This window comes from Diuraphis noxia, unplaced genomic scaffold (assembly GCF_037042655.1).
Source record: "Diuraphis noxia isolate RWA-SAM2 unplaced genomic scaffold, SU_Dnox_SAM2 contig0003, whole genome shotgun sequence".
NCBI classification, from domain to species: domain Eukaryota; kingdom Metazoa; phylum Arthropoda; class Insecta; order Hemiptera; family Aphididae; genus Diuraphis; species Diuraphis noxia.
In genome coordinates this window covers 14,748,770-14,768,248 of record NW_028301713.1, presented here as the reverse complement: position 1 = coordinate 14,768,248, position 19,479 = coordinate 14,748,770, and the positions used below count along the sequence as shown (strand labels likewise).

At 31.3% G+C, this 19,479-nt stretch overlaps 1 protein-coding gene across 1 annotated transcript; it reads right to left on the bottom strand.

Moving 5' to 3' along the window:
- Nucleotides 1-3,257: 3,257 nt before the first annotated feature.
- On the bottom strand, nucleotides 3,258-18,798 carry LOC107172899 (fatty acid synthase-like). The gene is made up of 28 exons (XM_089222454.1): nucleotides 18,463-18,798; nucleotides 16,810-16,962; nucleotides 16,520-16,693; nucleotides 15,829-16,029; nucleotides 15,076-15,314; nucleotides 13,426-13,848; nucleotides 13,047-13,169; nucleotides 12,706-12,936; nucleotides 11,361-11,550; nucleotides 10,305-10,534; nucleotides 10,083-10,220; nucleotides 9,573-9,998; nucleotides 9,145-9,253; nucleotides 8,830-9,072; nucleotides 8,572-8,736; nucleotides 8,338-8,492; nucleotides 8,100-8,249; nucleotides 7,704-7,994; nucleotides 7,433-7,626; nucleotides 7,090-7,326; nucleotides 6,457-6,580; nucleotides 6,160-6,336; nucleotides 5,893-6,072; nucleotides 4,988-5,513; nucleotides 4,634-4,887; nucleotides 4,316-4,561; nucleotides 4,002-4,218; nucleotides 3,258-3,565 (listed from the first exon to the last, which is right to left on the bottom strand). The coding sequence occupies exons 1-28, from the start codon at nucleotides 18,635-18,637 to the stop codon at nucleotides 3,381-3,383; spliced, it is 6,156 nt and encodes a 2,051-aa protein (XP_089078580.1). The 5' UTR covers nucleotides 18,638-18,798; the 3' UTR covers nucleotides 3,258-3,380.
- Between the last annotated feature and the right edge of the window lie 681 nt (nucleotides 18,799-19,479).

The following is a 19,479-nucleotide window of genomic DNA, read 5'->3' as shown; positions in this document are numbered from 1 at the left end:
TGATAAAGATTGACAAACTTGTAAGGAATCTTGTTTAAAATTTTCAAATCTTAGATTTAAAAAGAAAATTTTTTATGAATTTATGGCTTAACATAATTTGCGAATTTTTGTGATTTTTACGTATTTTGTCAAAATTCAAACTTTGAATGCTTATAAAAAAATTGTGACTATGAATTTCTTTTATTTTTCAACTGCTATTGTAACAGTATGTTAAGAGCCTTGTATTAAATTTTCAAGCTTTTCTGCCAAACAAATAAATTTTTATCGATATTAATTTAAAAAAAACTAATAATGATTGAAAATTTCAAATGCCTATGAATAGTTCAACTTAAGTCGAAAATGTTTGACAAATTGCATGGTGGATAGAATATACTTATATAAACATTCGGTGAAAATTTCATGTTAAATTTAATTTTAAAATTTCATTTGTTTTAAAGTTACATCAAAAACCAAAATCGATTTTGTCGAAAAATAAGTGTGCGTAAAATTTCCTGTTTTTCCCTTAATTTTTAGTTTGTTTTTCTCGATTATTTAGAAAAGTATTAGGAAATTTTTACTTTTGACCCCCAAAAGTACCAACTAGATTCACTTTCTGATCGAACGAGGTACTGAAGTCAAAAATCGAATCATTTTTACTGCCCCAAAACGTGATGACAGACGCAAAAAAAATAATAATAAAAACACACATCATGGTAAAATCAATACATTCATCGCTCCGCTCAGAATCTAAAATGTATTTACGGAATTATTTTTCTATGTTTTTAAGTAATCCTGGAGTAAAACCACCCATTACAAAAAATATAGATAATAATATTTTTGAGGGAATGATATATCGATTCGTTTAGATATTTTCACCAAAAAAAAAAAACCATTTAAACGGCATTTAAATTTACAAAATTTGTTTGTTATTTTGAAAGTCAAATACAAAATCAAATAACAATAAAATATAATATCGATTTGTCATTCCCTCAAAAATATTATTCTTTATCTTTAAAAACATAGAAATAATGATTCTGCGTAAATAGGTTTGTCCATGTTGATCATGGGCCAGAAAGAGAAAACAATTTAGTGCGTTCTCGTAGTAATAGGATTAATAGGTAAATGAAAAATAAGTAATCTCATAAGACACTGGCTGAAACACTTAAAACGATTATAAATTCCGACGATGTTATTTTTAAATTATTAGTCACTTTATTATTAAAAAATAATTATTTAATGAATTTACAAAGTCTGGAAATACGTCTTCTTAATATATGATAAAATACCTTAAATAATTTGCATTATGGAATAATATATTATATTATACTGACATGATATTATGATGTACTTATAATATATGAGATATTGGAAACGTTTGTTAAATCACATTTGATAATAAGGTCATTATAATTCGCATGCAAAATTATAAATGCGTAAAAAATGTGACACCTAGAGTATTTCGATTTTATGTTCAATATAATATGATAAAGTTATTAACCATATTATTTTAATAAGAATTTTTATATAATACACGTGTGTATACGTTTTTTATAAATCAATATTATTATTTTCAAAGAGAATTGTTCACCATATGTTGGTAGGTAAGGTATATGTATTATATTCCTAGTTTTAATTTTTAACTATTATTCCTTGGCATTAATTAATATATTATAATCAGTTGTAAATATTACAAAACAAAATACAGCCTGTATAAATTATAAGCACAGTACTTACATTAGTTTGAAAGTTTTTCTTTTTAATGAACGCATTACCTAATCAATCTATAATAGTTCATCGGTCAAAATTCGACCGGAAATATTGTTTTGATTGTAAAATCAACACATTCTAAAACATTGGATTTCTTATCGCCTTTGAGTCCACGCAATTTGGTATTGGCGTTTATGCTTGTTCTTTTTCACTGGTATATACGAGAAAAACTACTATTTTATTTTATAAGATTTATACTTTGTATCATACTTTACTTCGACCGGGAAAATTATGTTTTTGAATTTTATTTTACTGAACAGATTACATCACTGCTGCATTACTATTTTCGTATTTCACCTATAATAACCACGACATATTGCATTGAGTACAGTTTTATTTTGTGCAACTTTAGCACATGAGCCAACAATATCCTTCTATTCTTCAATGATAATATTATATTTCTTTTTTCTTTACTATATGTATACAGGCGGAGTTATTAGTATTGGCACTACAAAAAAGCGCATGTTAAAAATTGTTATATTATTATATAATATAGATTTATTTATTTATTCCGAGAACAAATTATTTTTCGAATACTGTTTTAACAATTATTGTAGATGAATAATCATTCTGATAATATAACTTAATATAATCTTTGCAAGGGTTATGATATAATATGTAAAATATATTTTTTTAATTTTTGTTTGAAAAATATAAATTAATTATTGTTTTAAATTTTACAACTTTAGGTTCTGATCGGAATGATGTGAATGTTTTGATTTAATATATTGATGTTAGAATGATGGGATTTTTTTTTTTTGGTCTGTAAGTTTCACAGTAAGTTGTCGAAATCATGCTTCAATTTTAAACTCCATTAACTTTTCTGGTGAAAAGTAAATCTAGTTAATACCTTTGAGAGTTAAGAATTGAAAGTTCATAATAGCTATCAAAAGTATCTAGACAAACAGAAAAAAAATTAAATTAAATTAAATTTTTTGACAAAATCTATTATGGGTTTCTGTGCAATTCTAAAAATAAAAAACACAGATACACAAATCTCTATCTGTTATTTATATAATTTTACATGGTGTATAAGAAATGATAATTATTTTTGTATACACCATGTAATATTCAAAATATTTTGAAAATTTTGAAAATATTGATAGGCATAAGGCAATTTCTATTTTTATTAGTTTTTTTTTTTTAAATTATAGCCTATAAAACAGTTTTGATCAGTTAAAAACTTGAAAGTTAAATTCAAAGTGACAGAGTTTCTCATAAGTCTTGTTAGGGAAAATTAAAAAATAACAAGTCATATTTATTTAATCCTTAATAATTTGAGTTAATGTGTTTATATTTATTTTGAAAAATAGACTACAGAAAAATCTTGAATCAAGCATGTAACAATTGTTGAAGAAATATGAACTATATGATAGGTACCTATTATTGATATTATGAGTTGTTTTGATATAATGAAAATGAATGATAACGCGGTTAATCTGTAGTTTGAAACACCCGCACGTAATTGGACTGAAAGTAAAATAATCAAAACGGTATTAAAAACAACGTAATTTCTATTACTATTTTGCATTTGGTTTATTTAAAAGTTTACAGCATTACACGTGCTCGTTGAAATAAAATACAATTAATAACAATGAAGTCTAACAACGGTGTAATGATAAATGCACTGTATTTCAAGCAAGTAAATCGATGATCTTTGCTCGGAGATCCGGGAATGTCATTTTTCTCAGTTCTTCGATTTCCACGACCACATTGGTTTGTTGCCGTATGGCTTCTTGGACGCGTGGAGCGAGAAACGTGTCCAGGCCGAGCTGAGCGAGATTGAACGTCTGTTCGATTTTGGATAGAGCCTTGTAGCCTGTTGACGAAACACAATATAAATTATGTGATATAATAATATTATAATATACGGTTCAAGGTAGATGATCGATAAAAGTAATAGGATTATGGTTAGCACCGAGATAGATTACTTTCTAAGTTTTTAATAAAATAGTAGGGCTCTGAACTAAATGTTAATATAATTCTGATATCCTACAGTTTCAAGTTCAACTCGTGATATCTGACTTTAGTACCACGTATTAACATCAGTTATTACCTAACTGAACCATACAAAAAATTATTAATACCTACTTAAAATTATTTTAAATAAATAAATAATTTTCTCTACACATTTAGCTATCAGGCGTTTTATACACTATGTCTAGATTCCAAATAAAATGCATTAAAATATTTCAGTGGTACCACTCTAATTACTTTAAGTTTAAAAGCTCTTCAAACAATCCCTAAAATATTACCAAAAATCTTGGCAATTGTCAACAACAGTGGAGTCGCTGCATCTGTATCGTCATTATTCGGACCGCTGAATTTCGTGTACGACACGACAGTCGGGTTCTGTGGCTGTTTGATGACTTCGTCCAGGATGCTTAGCGCCGAAACAATCGACGACGGTTTGAAATTTGGACTGTTGAACGTGTCCGAACATCCATCGATTGCGCCGTATTCTATGACCACCTGAAAACAATAACGTAGTGTTTGTAAATCGTAAAAGTAATTTTTCAAATAGATAATATCAAAATGATGACGGAAAAAAATGTCAATAGGTACTCACTGCGGGGTAGCTAGAAATTTTGCGAACTTCAGAGATCCTGAACACGTCCGCATTCGCAAAAACGTAGTTGGACTTGGCTTTAGCTCCACGTGACGCGACAGCCGGAGCGAGCACAACGAACGATTCTACACTGGGAATCAACTTTCTGCTCAGTGTGTCTAGATTGGCAACTACTTCAGATACGGCCTTTTTCGTCGATGTAAAATCGTTTTCGCTCAGCGATTGCAAGTGTTTGGTTTCCGGAGCCTGTTCACGTACGCGAGACATAACGTTTAAATCGTGATATTTTCGGGTAACATAAATTCAAAAAGTACTTACGGTGGTTATGTGATAAATACCAGACACCGTACCAAGAGCTACCGCTTCTCTTAATATGTCTTCAGCACCTCTCACTGTCGATGGGTCTGAAAACGACAGGACTACGGTCACGTTTTTGCTCTTCAACCGTCTCAATGTCAACGTCTTAAAGCCGGACTGTGGTTTGTTGTTCATTTTCGATACTAAAACAAATTTGCGAGCACCTCTATTTGCTAGATGTTGAATCAATTCCAAGCTTAAACTTTCTTCATCTCCTACAACGACGAAAATGATAACGGAAAGTGTTTAAAATGAAAATGTTGTTTTCCTCCTACTTTTAAAATAAAATACCCATAAGAATGGTCGAAAACTCACCGCTAATGACGAACGTTTTTTCAGAGGAATAGAAAAATTTCGGGCACGCAGCGACGGTTATCTTGACCGGAACTGCGTTCACCTTATCTTCCTCTTTGCGGATTTCAACTACAGTCCTTCCTAAGTTGGCGGCACAACTAGCATTGTACTTAAACGCATCGACTACCTGGCTTGCTGGGAAAACAGTGGTTGCCAGTGGTTGTACTTTCTTATTCCGGATACCTTGACTAACAAGTCTTTGTATATATTTTATTTCTGATGGTGAAAAGTGAATGGTGCTAAACGAGATCTTGCTATACGTTATACTCTTCAAGTTTCCGGACACCCCTAATGAATCAGACACTGGTGCGAACACTTCAAAGTCCACGAGGCGACCGTACTCGGACAAAGAGTTAACGAACTCTTGGCGCTTGTCGATTGCGGAATACGTATCGAATATCAGATCAACCCCCTGGCCTTGGGTCTGCTCCAGTAGATGTTGCTCAAATCCACCATTAGCCAGATCAGCAAAACTGTCATCGTTCAGCTGTATGATCAGAAAATAGCAATGGTAATAAAAACACAACAAAGTCAATTATAGATTTAGAGTATTTAGGTGCCATATTTCAAACGATAAAAAAATTACGACATTTTAATTATCTACACATTTACGATATGCGAACAAGTATACAATTTAAAAATAATATTAAATTCATAAATACAATTTTTTTTTCTTGAATCCACTTTAATATTTAATTTAGTAAACTTTGTGGTACCCTTTTATAAGTACATAACCGTTATCCAGGAGCACCGGTGTCTACCCTACCAAGATCTAGCACTGAAAACCATACAGTTTAGTACTTTAAAGTACTCGTAATACGAGTAAGTTATTACGTATCCTATTACTAATAACCTTAAAGACATACTTGCGGGAATCGTGTTTTCAAGAACACTATTTGCTCCTTGTTGAATACTCCTACATACGGGGTGGCTCCTAATTCGAGAATCACAGCGATGGCAGCAATGCTTATTCCACTAGCGCCGGCGTGCACGTACACGAATTCACCTGGTTGGACGTTTCCCCGCACCACAAGCGCATAGTAAGCCTCAACAAATATAAAAATGATACAGACAACGCGATAAAAATTTTAATAATAATAATAATAAACGAAAAACATTGCAATAATACTTACTAGGCTGTAAGTCCTCGGCACAGTACAAGCTTCTTCCAGAGACCACTCATCAGGCACAGACCAGACGAGATCTTTATGTGCTAGAACTGAAGTGGCCAAAGCTCCACCGGGTACTAAACCGATTATTCTTTTACCGTTAGCACAGCGTCCAGCAAATTCCATACCAAGGTAGCTACCCTAAATTTTTTTAGTAATTTTAGCATCATAAAGTTTAGATCTTCAACCGGTGATATATATGTATGCATATTGTTTATACAAGATTAAGTAATGAATAGTTATTACAATGTAGTTTCTTACTTGTTGCGCTATATCTCCAGAAATTCCGTTACACGGAATGGTGCCGTTTACCATTTTAACATCCAAACCATTAAGTGGAACGTAGTACGGGTAATATAGATCATAATCTGGATATTCTTTAGGGCTGATTATAAACAAAATATTACTTATTAGTTGTTAAATACTGAGGAAAATTTTTTTCTTTAAGTACTTATTATAAATAATTTAAAAAATGAATACTCAAATAATTTTGAAATTTTTTTTAGAAAATCAAACAACGAATATTTCTATGAAATTTTAATATAAATTTCTAATTTCTAATATGTTAAGTAGGTACATGGTATGTATATTGTATAATTATTTGAAGTAAAAGTATATTGATTAGGTATATAAAAATATACTTGTTTCAATTAAAGTAATAAACATTATACATTAAGATATAATTATGTTTGTACTAATTGGTGGGTATTAAATCTAAAAAAATCATAAGTATTTATATAAATACTTTTAAAAAGTTAACTAATAACACCATTACACTAATTTATGTAGGTATTTTGTAAGTGTGGTTATTTTTCGAATACGAAAATATGAAAAAAATCAAATGTAAAATAATAACAAAACCTTTACAAAATATGATATATTATAAAAACTCACTTGAAAGTTGATAGTTTCCCTTCTATGTATTGTAAACTGTTGACATCGCCAGATTTTGTGGTGTTTATGTAAGCGTGTTCTACCTGGACTTTAGCTTGTTTGTACGGGGCGAACATGCACGTACCCCAAACACCGCCCAAAAACATATTGACGGCCAATCCTTTCTTGAGTTGTTCTTGATATACTAGAGTTGATACGGAGAACAAGGGCGCCTTGTTATCTTTAATTGACACACATCTAATAATGAAATGATAATATAAATATATAAGCAAAACATTTTGTTTATTGAGAGATATGAAAAATTAATTGTTTAAATTATTATTAACGTAAAATTTCGAAATACTTGACAAATTTTCCATTTGGTTCTTGTCTCAAACCCTTTGTCAATCCAATCACTCCAGTGTTTTCCAAGTTTTGACTGATCAAAAAAATATCTCGATTGTCATTGTTAACGTTTTGAATTTTCTGTTTCAATGATTCAACCCAGGAGAATGAATTTCCAACAGATACTGTAATTGGAGTGGGCACATCGATGTTCTAAAATTAAATTTTAAAAGAAATATAGTTTAAATGTACTTTTCAATAAAAATCAATACACGAATACACAAAATTACCTTTTTTAACAAAATGTATACATTTTGACCGTCTGAGTACTTAGCAATTACGTCAACTCCTACTTGTCTGAATTTTGAATCAAATTGACGTTCTACGGTGAGCAAGAAACCTCTGTTTTCGACACCCGATAGTATATTGTTCAGTAGTTGTTTGTTGCCAATGGCACCGTTTGTTACAACAAAGAATGATGGTTTTTCCAAAGCACTGGATGTCAAGTCTTGTTCATAGTAAGAAATGAATTTCTGGGATTGATATTGGCTTATGTCTTTAGCATACACATTAGCGTTGATCTACAACAGTATTTAGTATACACGATTTCGTTATTATATTATATTACTAATTTTTCAAAAAAAAAATTCGTGAATTATAATATTATATCAGTAAGTCACACTCACATTGAATGAAGATTTTGTGTTGACCAAATTTAAAATTTGCGGAACTAAAATTTCTTGTTGTACTGAAGTAATTACTTCTGACACATCAAAAGGTTCGTAAGCGTTTTCCAATACAATTTGTACGATATTCTTGAGTGGTTCACTAACAGGCTAATAAAACGTATAAAAAGATTAATTATAAATGATTTTAAACACATTATGGCTGAAACGAAAATATTTTTTTTAATAGTTTACGTACTTCGTCCAACATGAATGGCAAAAATATATACGATTCCAAATCAAAATGTTGTTGTAATTCTTTTCGGATGGGGACCAATGTCGACCTGATGTCTCTAATTTCAACTCCAGCGGATTTAATTACGCCAATGTTTTCATAAACACTAAACGACGCGCCTGTTGATAAACAAACTCAGATTATGACATTTTGAAGTGATGCATTGAAAGTGATAATAAGGTAAATTGATAATATTACTATTAGAAACCACAGATTTTTGTTGTTTATCTGGATAAATGCTCAATTTGAATAAGTATTTAATGGCGTAGTGATCTCTAGTGTCGAGTTTTAATAGGTGAAGTTGCAACAACGATTCTAAAAATGGTGCCCACTTCCCATCAAAAGCGATACGTCCACAATTACCTACAAAAACAACAATTATAATTATTAATTAACATCATATTCCAATAATTGTACAAATAAGTGAATTAATAAATATTATTATAATCAATATACCATTGTTACTAGCCAAGTTGATGCTCTGGAAGCTTTTGTTGTACTTATAACCTTTGCATATAAGTTCTTGATAAACATCAGCAGTAGATAACTGATCTACTTCGTATGATTTAAGCTCTGGCAATTGAATCTGTTCGTCGGATTTTTGGATATGAATGAAACCTGACGCTACAACGGATTCATTCTCACGAATTTCAAATTCTCCACTACCAGCCAAAATGTTAATGATGAAACTGAATTTTCCTAAAAAAAATTTTAAAAACTATACTTTATCAATCAATTAATATTAAAAATGTTTATTTATAATCAACTTACCACTTTCTGGGATAGGCAATGTTTTGAAGAATTGAACATTATCAAAAACAACTGGGAGTTTGTCAACAGATGACAGCTGCAATTTAGCTAGAGCGTTCCACACGAATGTCTAAAAAATGTAAATCGTTCAATATTTGTTGTGAGGATCATAACATATTTTATACATGATTGATATATATTTTTTATACTTGAATTCGAAAAAAGGAAAATAATACAGTTTTGTTCTTTCATATGACAAAACAACGTGGTTTTTTTTTACATCTGCCTATTGCGTATGTTAACATAATATTAATACGGTTATAATATATAAATATTAATTGTATTGATTTTGAATTAAATTACAAACATCAAAGACATTTTCGTCATGAATTAGAATTGTATAAAAGTTTTAAAGTTTCGTCGAAATAAATACTTTGCATCAAACTTACGAGGTATGATGCGTATGGAAGGGATTCGACACCATCAATGTAGGTGCCTCTTAGGTGGTTGTATGTGTCGTTTTCAGTGTCCACTTCTAGTTTGACTTCGCCAGACGACGTGACTTCGTTTTCAATAAAAGTAATCACATCCCAATCGTCAGAATGATCCCATTCGACTAATGGTTGCAGCGATGGTGTGCCCCTAGACACGGGATAGCTGATTGGCGGGTAGAGGTTTTCTATTTTTGGCTGTAGACCGGCGTTGAACAGATTTCCAATGCTAGACAACAAATTCACTACCGTCGAGTGATTTCTTCGCACCAGACCTACGTGCGTACATTTGGAGCCAACGCTTGGTTTCAGTATTGCTTGGAGTAATGCATGTGGTGCGATTTCGATGACCACAGAGTTGTCAGGTACGTGTTTTAATGCACTCTGAAACGTATTTAAAAAAAAAAAACAAACAAAATAAAACAGAGCAATCAATATGATTTTGATTTTCGTGATTTTTACACTCACATTGAACAAAACCGGAGATACCAGGTTGTTTACGTGGTATGCCACTGACGAAAATTGCGCCAACGGTTCGTGCCACCTGGATTCCGGAATAGACGTACTGATCCATTTAGATGACCTCATTTTCGGGTTTGATATGATCTATATTTTATTTGCATTTGTGTAAATTATTTAATTCTTTCATAATGGTTTTTTTTTTGTAATTAAAACTATAATTTAACGTACGCCAGCGACTTTCTTCTTGAATACCGGTCCCGCTGCAGCGATGTACCATGAATGGAATGCGATTCCAGAACTGTTTACTTCTCTTGCAAACACGCCTTCAGATTTTAATTGTTCCACAAATTGTGCGATTGAGTCTGGTGGCCCGGAAATCGTGACACCGTCTTCACTGTTATGGCAAGCCACGGCGATGTCGGAAGGAACTCGAGCATTGGCCTCCTCCCAAGACAAACCTTAAAATTAACGAAATATATCAATTAAAAAATTGAAACTTGAAATACAACAATGATTTGAAATATGTGCTCTATAAAACAGATATTTATATATACTTTAATGCATTAAAAACCAACAGAATATACAAAAACTTCAACTCAAAATGTTTAAAAATGCATAAATGCAATGTTAATTTTTTTTAATAAAATTATAAATTATTAAAAAACTGTTAAAATAATACTTAAAATGAAATTATGTTAGTATTATTTTTATTCAATTTCTTAAATTATTTTTCTAGTCAAAGGCAGTATGCCTATAATTACTAAATACGTATCATTTTTTTTATCGAAAATGGTTGTCAAGGGTTATAATTTAAGAATAATTTGCTTCCGGAAATAAGAGTCAAATTATTACTAGGAAAAGGGACCACAAAAGAGGGAATCAGAAGGACCGATGGCACTGGGGCCCGATGTAAATAATTACTTCAAAATTACTCCAATATACATATTAGCAAAATGTTCAAGGCCCTAATTTAGTTCTGTACCAGAGCCGAAAATATGATATAGAGGCCTGCCTAAGATCAACATTCATAAAAGAAAAAAATTATCCGAATTCTAATAATAATCATCATGAATCAAAAGTCAAATAAATTATTAAAAATGAAAATATTTGTTTTTGCACTATATATATATATATAGGTATTGCATATTATTTGCAGTTTGAAACATTAATATTAATTAGATTTTAGTCTTTTTTTTATTATTATTAATTAAAAGTTACAGTTTACAGTTTGAAAAAAATAATTTAAACAAAAATATAAAACTTTTCAATTGAGTTATGACTTACCGACTGCTGCCATTGCACCGGGTGGCAAGTTCAGATCTAAGAGACTGCGGCCTCTCCAGTAGGCAACAATAATGGTCTGTTCGGCTGTCAACGTTCCATCGGCATATGCGCAGGCCAACTCTCCGACCGAGTGCCCCACGATTCCGTCTGGCGTGATACCGACAGTGGTGAGCACATCTACCAACGCGATCTATTAAATGAAAAAAATAATCGTTTAATTGTAATTATAAATCATCAAGTTATTATGAAAAATATATAGTGTATCAAATTCCGTTAGTACATAGTAACCAATAAAATATATTGAAGGGCATACATTACATAAATATATAAATCATACTTGAGTAAAAAGAAATAAATACATATATATTGCCCACGCACTTCGTATTAGCATTACTACAATATAATTCATTCCGGTTGATAGACGGTTAAATCCAGAGAACTAAGTCCAACAGTAATTTCGTCCAATAATAATTTTTATTCAGCGTGATATTTAGTCCAATATTATTTTTTTTACTACTACAATTAATTTTATCCAATTCCCATTTTTCTCAAAGGGCTTCTGTTTTTCAAAAAAGGTTGATATGCAAACGTTTTCCATTGTACAAACAGCTATTACTTAACAGCTCCCTTTTTGACAAAACATTTTATTCTCTGTTTGTTGACTATTTAAAAAGGAGCGTGGTTAAAAATATGTGTGTTTTTTAAAATGTTATATGTCAAGTAAGTTATAAAGATATTTTGTGGTTGAATTCGGAGCCGTTAGAGAATTTACGTATTTGTGAAATCTTTTTAGATCGTCTGAGAATCAACAAACAATGGATGGGATCCATCTGGAATGCACCTATCCAATCAGTATTGACTAATTATTTTTTTCCATTTAAAATATATTTACCTTTTCTATTATATGAATCGTAAAAGCGTGAAGTTTGTAGTGATACAGATAGCTAACTTTTCTAGTTTTGATAGCATTTTTACATAGTTGGAAAAGTGGTTTTATTAAAATACAATTAAAACAGTAAAATGGTAGTTTCAATTTTTTTTAAATCTCCAAATAGGTTGCTCTGAATTATAATTTGCAAGGCGGCGGCTGTCAAATAAATGAAGATTTATAATTTTCTCAAGAAGTAGCATTATCTAAATTATTATTTATTCATCTGCTCAACTCTTAAATGAATAAGTAGCAATAGGTAAACTTCTATTGCTATCAAGGTCTAATGAGAATTTAAAATAGATACTTAGATAAACCTTGATGTACTTTTCACATAATTGCATTGAAGTTTGGACAAAAGTTTTTAGACGAAATAGTGTTTGGACCTATGACATTGGACTGCAAAAATTTCCGTACCTGTATTGCAGCAATTCCTACGAACGAATTTAATACGTTGTCGAAAACCGTCTTGTCATTTGAGTTAAAAATGGCGTAGAGATCCAACCCGAGATTTTTCAACGTGTTGGCGGACTTTTCGATCGATACACGGAATGGCGGCAGAGCCAACAGGTCACGGCCCATACCTGTCCATTGACTTCCCATTCCAGAGAAGACGTACCACACTTGACGTTTGCCTACTCCAATGGTCTAGTGACAAAATCAATGGTTTTTTATTTACAAAAAACGTAATATACGTAACCAGCCACATTAGTTGTCGGCGAAATCAAAATAATATTAATAATGATGTAAGTACTCACTACTGCTTCACGGCTGTTCTCGCCAAGAATGCTATACCCCCTGTAAATGTGACCAGGAATATTTTGACTCTGAACGCCGTATAATAGACCGTAATATTCAGGATCTCTAGGCATGCTTTCGATCTACAATGACGAAGAATAATTTAATCATAAATTTAGTAATAAAGAAAAATTATTGATTCATGGTTCGTGAATTGTAGCATTACTAAATAACGTTCAAATATACAATTAGGTAAATAATTTCCCCGTAAAAATGATATAATATAATAAAATACGCTATAGAAATATAAAAATATAAGCACAAACATTTTTTCAATAAAAATAAATAGTTAATTCTTAGTTAACATTTAATAAAAAAAAAACGAGTCATTTATCTCACCTTGTCCAACATGTAATTAATCGCGCTTTTGGTTCTCGCAGACCCGATGACCAGCCGAGGAATGGGATCCTCGGGCTGTGGCTGCTTTTGTTTCTCATTGGCTTTCAGCAAGGCGTGAGCATTGTGTCCACCAATACCCACCGCGTTCACAGCTGCATACCGCCCATTCCACGTCAAAGATTCACTAACGACAAGCAGTCGACCGTCTTTCAAGGCCGGAACTCGGGGGTTTGGGACATTGTAATGGAGCGTCGGTGGGATTTCCTGACGTTCCATGGCCAACACGGTTTTGACAACGCCGCAAAGTCCGGAAGCTGGTTCGCCGTCCCCCATGTTTGATTTAACGGATCCGATCAACAGTGGTTTGGTGCGGTCCTGGCAGTATACTTCGGTGACGGCGTTGAGTTCCTGGGCGTCACCCAACTAAAATGTAGACAAAAACAAAATTTGTGTTTGAATGTCAAGTGTTCCACTAATGATCACATTTTTTCCAAATTTAATTCAGAACTTTCCTTACTAATTAATTCTCTAATCTCTCTCCTTACAGCCGTACTGCCTTCCATAGTTCATCATAGTTCTATCTCATTAGTCTAATTCCCAATTATATCATATTCACTAATAACTATTTATGTTTATTTTAATTTCACTATTATATATTCAAATTAAACAATTTACCATACTCGTTGAGCTATAATAGTTTTATACCTACTCGAAAGTAATGAAAAAAAAAAATGTCAAGTACCTCCGTCCTAATGAGATTTACTAGTATCGATGCCACTGAACCATATTATCAGTACACACACATTGATACCATTAAAATAATCTATATGCGTGTCACTACCCACTAGCACCACGTTTAAGCCAAATTTATGAATAATATATAATTTACATAACTCAAAGCCGGGCATTTTTTTGGAATGATGACAGAATTAATTTCCTATTCCTTAAAACCAAGCGTAGCGAATATGGTATATGTAGGTAGTATGTATATAAATATAAATATGGGTAATTACCTGCCAGTATTGGATAAGTTAATTAAATTAAAAGTAATGAAGTTGCTTTACTCGTTAGTCGTTACTCAAATAAAATTGTATGGAAATTACTAAACTTATCAAAAAAATAACTATGTTGCGAACAAATTTATTATTTTTTCGCATAATTTCTCAAATTTCATTTAACTGTCGTAATTTCAACAAGCAACGCAAGTGGAATATATTATAAGTAACTATAATTTGAAAACTAAGTCAAATGACAATAAATTGTTACCTAACAATTATTATACTTATATAATATGTAACAATCAATAATTTTTAACTATTAAAATATATTTTTTTTAATACGCAGAAAACAAAAATGTAACATCGGTTTACAAGACCTATTCATAGAAAACGTTCTGTTAAAATATAATTAAAAGTAAATTTGATTTAATTAACTTGTTTTGTAATTTACAAAGAGACATGTGGTTCAAACTTACTGTACACTGAACTGTGACAAGTTAAAATTAATTTGGTTAATGACCATAATATTGTCGAGCTTATAATTTGTTACCTATACATGGAAACAATTCTAACGAATGATGTAATGCGTTGCAAACAAAGCAACGTTGTTACATTACTAGGTACCCAACATAAATTTTTTTATAGTAAATACCTGGTCGCCGCAGGCGCTGCTCTCGATGTAGTCGACATCGGCCGGACTGATTTTGGCGATGTCTAAGACTTCTCGAAAAAGTTCGATTTGTTGCACATTGGTCGGATAAATGGCTCCTTCTAAACGAAAACCTTCGGTGTTGGTGCGCGCGTTCACTGCGGTGGCATACACCCGTTTGGCGTTTTTGGCGCGCTGCAAGTACACAATTACGACGGCGTCGCTGCGGGCGGTCCCTTGGCCTAAAACATTACGATCATCATATTAATATATATTATATTAATTATAATTATATTAATTAAAATTATCATTATTATAGCTTAGGCCTATGAGTTTATGCGCTCATGCAATTTGATATATCCTATTAAAAATTTGAAATTGGTTATTGAAAATATGATAACCATGACAAAATCGGTAGATTGTAATATTCAATGTGAAACGTACAATAATACAAGTTTCTAAAGCATTTTTATGAAGATTTGAATTATATTTATAGATCAATAGATTTTTTTAAATTTCAAACATTATTAATATTTTTTTATGGAACACCAATCATTAAAATATGTTTGATAAACAATAGATTTTCCAGATATCATGGATGAAAGTCGTGTTGAATCCTATGTGTTTATAAAATACCAAAACCTCACAGCCTGACATTTATTTATTAGACGCTTCAAGATTAGGTTTACCTAACCTTTTATCATATGAATTTTACGGAAACGCTAGAACACAATAAAGACAAAAGTCAGTACTTACCCGATGCGTCAAAAGGCCTGCTTTTACCGTCTGGTGACACACTGTTCATTTTTTGCAACATGACAGACAGCACGGGATTGAGCAGCAATGAACACCCGGCGACCACTACACCATCTACCACTCCGGTCTTGAGCATTCTATATGCGTGTTCAAAAGCCACCAGACTACCTGAAGATCCGGAATCAACAGCATAGCTGGGCCCTGAAAAGGCGTATGACAAATGTATTTAATATACTTACACGACAAGCGATCGAAACTTTCTTGCTAAGCGATATCTCCTTAAACATCCCGCGCAGAAAATCACTCTATAAGAATGAGTTTCTCACCGTCATTCGTCACGTGTATTATATTCTATTGATTTAATGTTTTTCAAAAGGAATAAATATTGAAACACGCGATCAATAAAATTTTAGTTCGATCATCGATAAGCGAATTTATAGTATGCGTGAATTCAAAATATAGTATTTTAATTAATATTTATATTTTTAACTTCAAAATAACTGTTAGATAAATTTGTTATTCTGTGTATCATTATTCATATTTTATATTATATTGTAACTGTAGGTACGGGTAGAAACGATTGAATGAGTTTATATACATGGTTAATTAATTTGTTATATTCTCAACAATTATATACGATTTTACAAATGTAAATAAACATCTTATTACTATTTTTATTACATTTTATTACCTTTCAAATCGAACGAGTATGAAATACGATTCGGGAACATGGTTCTGGTACAGCCCAAAAACTCGTAACCGTTTACTCTGGTGGGATCGGCAGACCACCAATCGGCATAATCGTTGTTCGTTGTCGCCACTACCACTGCGGTGTTAGATCCTCTCAAAGATGTCGGGTTCACACCTGTCGAGTTAATATATTAATTTAGTCTTGATTTTTTGGAAACAAATTAAACAGGTTATTATGAATTCCATATTAGTAATGTACAATAAATATATATATATATATTATATACTTACCAGCATCAACAAATGCTTCGTATGTACTCTCCAACATAGTACGTATTTGTGGGTCAAGTCTTTCAGCCAGTTTTGGATGTACATTGAAAAATGTCGAATCAAATTTCGTCAAATTGTTGAGAGCTCCGATCTTGGTTACTGCACCGCAAATACCTATAATAATGTTATTTATTTAATAATATTTCTTTCACATGGGTACCTAATTGAAATTGCTTGAAATTATTTAATAAATATATTATATTATAAAAGGTAATATAAATTAAATCTCTTAGATAAATTAAACTAAGTGGCGGGATGTGACGCGGTCATACGCTCAACTGCAGAAACGCTCTAAGTGTACGTACTAGCTATTAGTGTTGTTAGCTCCTGAATGGGTGACCAGTGACCACCCAGATTTTTAGCAACAAATCCTTACCACATAAACAATACGTGTTCCAACCAGCAAACCACCTTCCAGTGGCAGTACCAGATTAATTGCCTTAGTAAGTGAAGTCTTAATTCTAATTTAAAAAAAATTTAACTTAGAAATTTAAAAATCAGGATAGTGCTACTAAATTAGATATACATATTTTATTAAGGCTACTTTTTGACAATAAAAATTAAGAGTGAAATAATATCGCTCTATAGATCATTCTACTCGTACACTATTTATCAGTATATCTTATAAATAGATCAGTAAGTGGGATGATAATATATATAATTTTAAAATTGACTAATTATTAATTTTATAAACATTCATTATGTATTGAACTCAGAGAACGACTATCAGAAATTAATTGCGGATTTTTAATTCGATATGAATACCAACATCAAATCTCTATTTAATAGCCAGCCATGTATAAATATTAAAAAGTAATAATTAAGAGGACGTCATACCCGCATACAATAGTATCCCCCATAATTCTTTATATAATACTTTAATTTTCACTCTAATTTTGTTAGGATGTGGTTATTGGTTAATACTATCAAATAGAGATCGTACCTTTTATTTAATTTTATTTAATTTTTTTTAAACTTTCTTTCGGTTAGGAGGAATTTTTTTGCTTTCCAAAGCACTTAGCAATATTTTTATGACATGCATCACGTTACGTATTTATGAACTAGAACAATAAGTTCTTATTTTGCACTTTTGCAATCTTAATAAGGTTAGATAATTTAAAGTTTTTGAATTTAAAAAAAAAAATTATTTTATATGATTTTTAAATTAATTTAACATATTATAACTAAATAAATATATTTAAGTATAAATATATTTATTTAGTTAAAGATAAAATATAAATAAATGATCTAAACGTATAAAATAATTATTATTTATGGAAACAAATGTTTTTTTTTTCTTAATGAACTCCAAAATGATCAATTTAATCCTTGAACTGCATATTGTCATTTATAGCAAATTTATATTAGAATTTATGTTGAAATTGTTAAAATTAAAAAAATGAAGTGCATTTTTTAGTGCATTATTCTGAATTTTGAGAGCATACACAAAATGTTATAAGGGCATTATCTGGATTTTTTTAGAGCAATAAAATCCCAGCCTTATTAATGATAATTCAAGTAATAACAAAAACAGAATAATTATTAATTACGCGCTTTCGAATTTATACTAACTAATATTACCTATAAATTATAATCCATATAATAATAACTTACCATCTGGCCACCTGCTTTGTTCTTTGGCAAGTATATCCGTGCCGTCGAACAGTTTTTCTTTGAACTCTTCAAATGTGTCGCAATTCGGAAAGCGGCCAGAGATACCGGAAATCACGATATCATCTTCATTGTAGTACTTCAGGCTTCCCGCGGCTGCGTCTGCGTTTGGTGCCATTATTCGCGTTCGTGCAGGAAAGACGACGGATATAATCAAATGTTGGCAATTCGAGAATAAATCACGTACAGATCACGATTTTATTTTATATCGGATGTTACGTCGATGTGTATTTTATATATTATTATTGCTATCACACAGTGACACGCAACTAGAAATCTAAAATAACGTAAGGTGATGAGTTTAAATACCGCATGACAGACGGTTGAATCAGTTGAAAAACATATAATTTTGTTATTCAATACGTTCTATTTTTTTTTTTTTTATCAATTTAACTATGATTTTTTTTTTTAGTTACCTAATTGTCAACCACTGATAAACCATGATACCGGTCATGTATATCATCTAGTGTCATCATCTATAAAACTATATAATAATGTAGTCTTTAGTATTACTCGTTATATGACTACTGCAGATTAAAAATGATTATATACCTATATTATGATAATATCTTGTCCAAGGTATTACTATAATATTAGTATTTTATTCTCAAATAATGTTGAAATGCCGTATGGAATAAATTGACAGGAATACGTCTCACGATGTGTAGGTACACCACGTAATATTTTGACGTTTTTTACCAAAATATTTTTCAATGCCACTTAATACGCGTATACACTTAATGACTATATATGTATATATACATGTTACGGTAAAAGTACAAATACCAGTTAAACCTAGGATTTCCCGGTAAATCCTATAGGTTTCACCGAATACTGTTGGTAAATGTCCAATTTTCGGACATTTACCAATTGATTTCGGTATAACCTAGAATACCTACACAACATGGTTTGGTCAAACCCCGAATGATTTTTGTAGTTCGGACTTTTACAAACAAGATT